This window comes from Myotis brandtii, unplaced genomic scaffold, assembly GCF_000412655.1.
Source record: "Myotis brandtii unplaced genomic scaffold, ASM41265v1 scaffold581, whole genome shotgun sequence".
Taxonomy (NCBI): Eukaryota; Metazoa; Chordata; class Mammalia; order Chiroptera; family Vespertilionidae; genus Myotis; species Myotis brandtii.
In genome coordinates this window covers 625,548-628,053 of record NW_005370182.1, presented here as the reverse complement: position 1 = coordinate 628,053, position 2,506 = coordinate 625,548, and the positions used below count along the sequence as shown (strand labels likewise).

The 2,506-nt window shown below is 46.6% G+C and overlaps 1 protein-coding gene across 1 annotated transcript; it reads right to left on the bottom strand.

Annotated features, from left to right (window-relative positions):
• Positions 1–1,099: 1,099 nt before the first annotated feature.
• LOC102258658 (bax inhibitor 1-like) lies at positions 1,100–2,506 on the bottom strand. The gene is given in 3 exon segments (XM_014550087.1): positions 1,100–1,420; positions 1,889–2,194; positions 2,197–2,506. Coding segments are annotated over 3 exon segments (711 nt in total). The 5' UTR covers positions 2,401–2,506; the 3' UTR covers positions 1,100–1,219.

The window sequence follows — 2,506 nt, the reverse complement described above, 5'->3', positions numbered from 1 at the left end:
GAATCAGGTGTCTTGCAGGTTTGGTCACCTGGGCCCTGCCAGGAAAACTGCAGATTTATGGAAACAGGTGTACAGCCAAAAACTAAAATGCATGCGTAGAATAAACATTATCTCCTGCCAAAATTTCTGGCTTGACACCTTCTATAATTAGGTAGGACATTACCAGGTGGGAGATCACAAAAATGCACCAAAGAACCCTTATGAATGCTGCCTCCCAAGTCATCACAGCCCCATTCTGTTGATCTGAACAAAGAATCACTCAGTAGAGATTTTGTCCCAAACAAGCCCTTATCTAGGTTTATCTGACAGGATTAGTAGAGGCTCAACCATTACCCTCCCCTGTCCTTCCTCTCCTGGGATCTTTCATCACAACCATCTGGTGAAGGCCACTCAGCAACTAAGGTGATACCAATAAAATAAAGGCCAGGGGGAATTTGGGAATTCTAGGCTCTACCTTGCCATAAATAATCAGCCTTTCATAAGTGCCTGACACGAACAGTCTTCCTTTGGGCTGAAGTCCTCCCAGCTGGGGATGGAAAGCAGGCAGATTCCCTGAGGGTCAGACAAGAAACAGAAAAGACAACACAGAGATCCGCATTCCTTTTGTGATGGCAAGGCAGACAGGTGTGTGTGCCAGACCAGCAGTGATTTGGGCAGCTCAGAAGAGGCAAAGCATCCACCAGAGGAGGCTCTTCATGTTCTTTGTAGGGGTGGACTGAAGCTCAGATATAACGAGCCAGAGTAACAACAGGACCAGCAAACTTCCTTCCAAAGGAAAATACACCACCCAGTCCCATAGGAACTGGGCACCAACCACAGTGCTGAGGAAGGAAGGGCCGAGGTGGCTCTACCAAACAGTTCAGATCCACTTGGTACAGATCAGCCGGAAAGCGGACTCCTGGAGTTGTCTCCCTCTGCGGGTTCCACTCCTCACCACGGTGGACTGGCTGCCTAAGTGGAGGTTCTTAAGAAGCTAGGGATGGGGATGACAGAAAAGAGTGGGGAAGAACTCCAGGAATATGAAGCCAAACTCCAAACTATATTCTGCTAATCAGTTTTTTGATAAAAAATGTCAAAATAGAGAAAACCACAAAGTACAAAAGCTTTTCTGATGCTTTTCATTATCACAGAACACGCCACCTGTAATGTGTGCAAAGAGAAAATGAGGGGGCGGAGGGAGTGGAAGCCAAAATGGGAAAGGCTGGATGGTCATTTCATTTCACTTCTTCTCTTTCTTCTTGTCCTTCTCATTCATAGCCAGGATCATCATGAGTTTTCTGAAGAGAGTAACGAAGTCTAAGAAGAGGTCAACACAGTGCCAGATATAATCCTTATCTCCATTTTCAGCCTTTTCAATAATGAGTTGAGTATCAAAAAGGACAAAGCCACACATGACCATCAGCCCCAAATACAAGTTTGCCTAGCAAAAGAATGAGATGAGGTTACCATCTGGTAGACACCACGGAGGAAAAAAGCTGTATTTCTTTCTGGCTCGTGGCCACTTGAAAGAACATCGAATGCTAATCCACTGACACTGACATTCTTGGGAACTGAAGCCTATAGCGAAGACCTCATTACTTCTGTCAGCACAATTATGCACTAATTGTTTTGGTCACTGGAAGAGAGTCAATCATTTTAACAATGAGCTGCTGGCTGGAGAGACCTTAGAGAAATGATCTCTGAGCAAACTGTCTTCTCCTTAGCAACGTGCAACCCCTGTTTAATCTGAACTTTTACCCATAGAAGGCTCCATCCTAGTGGAAGTTAGTGGGGAGGCTTCAAGGGCACTGCCCAACAAGGTGAGGATTCTTGGTCTATCTTGCTTTAAGGTTAAGCAAGAAAAAGTGTGAGGCAAATAGCCACTAGAAAGTTACATGCAAAGACTCACCTGGAAAAGCCAAATGGATCCAAAGAAAAGGTTCCCCAGGGAAGACAAGAGCATCAGGCTCATGGCTGACATCAATATACCTCCCAAAAAGAGGTAACTACGGCGTCTGGCATAGAGAGCAATCAGGGTGAAGCAGGTGAATATCAGTGCTGTGCCCACGAAGGCAGTGGGAATGATGCTGGGGTTGATGGCAATGCAAAACTCCAGAGCAGGGCCCAGGCCAACCCCTGTAAGGAAAGCAAATCCAGCAAGAAGTCCCAGTCTTACCGAAAAGGATTAAGGAGGGGTACAGGCTTTGGACCACTCTGCTGAGCTAGTTTCTTTCCCAGGGCAGAGAGCAGGCCAGCCTGAATGAAATGAGTGACCACATGGACATAGGCCCCCGCAGCCGCCACAAACATGCAGAGGGCAAAACTGGCATAGACCTTCTTCAGGTGCTGCTGTGTGGAGGGGGTTATATGGGAAAATTTTAAGAGCGAATCAAAGTTGATCTTCCGATCAAATATGTTCATGGTGTCAAGAGTCTGTGGGACAAAGTCTCCACTCTTCTCAGCCGCCTCTCCGGAGCCCACGAAGCTCTGTTAACACCGGAAACACTTCTGACCTCACTAGATTTCT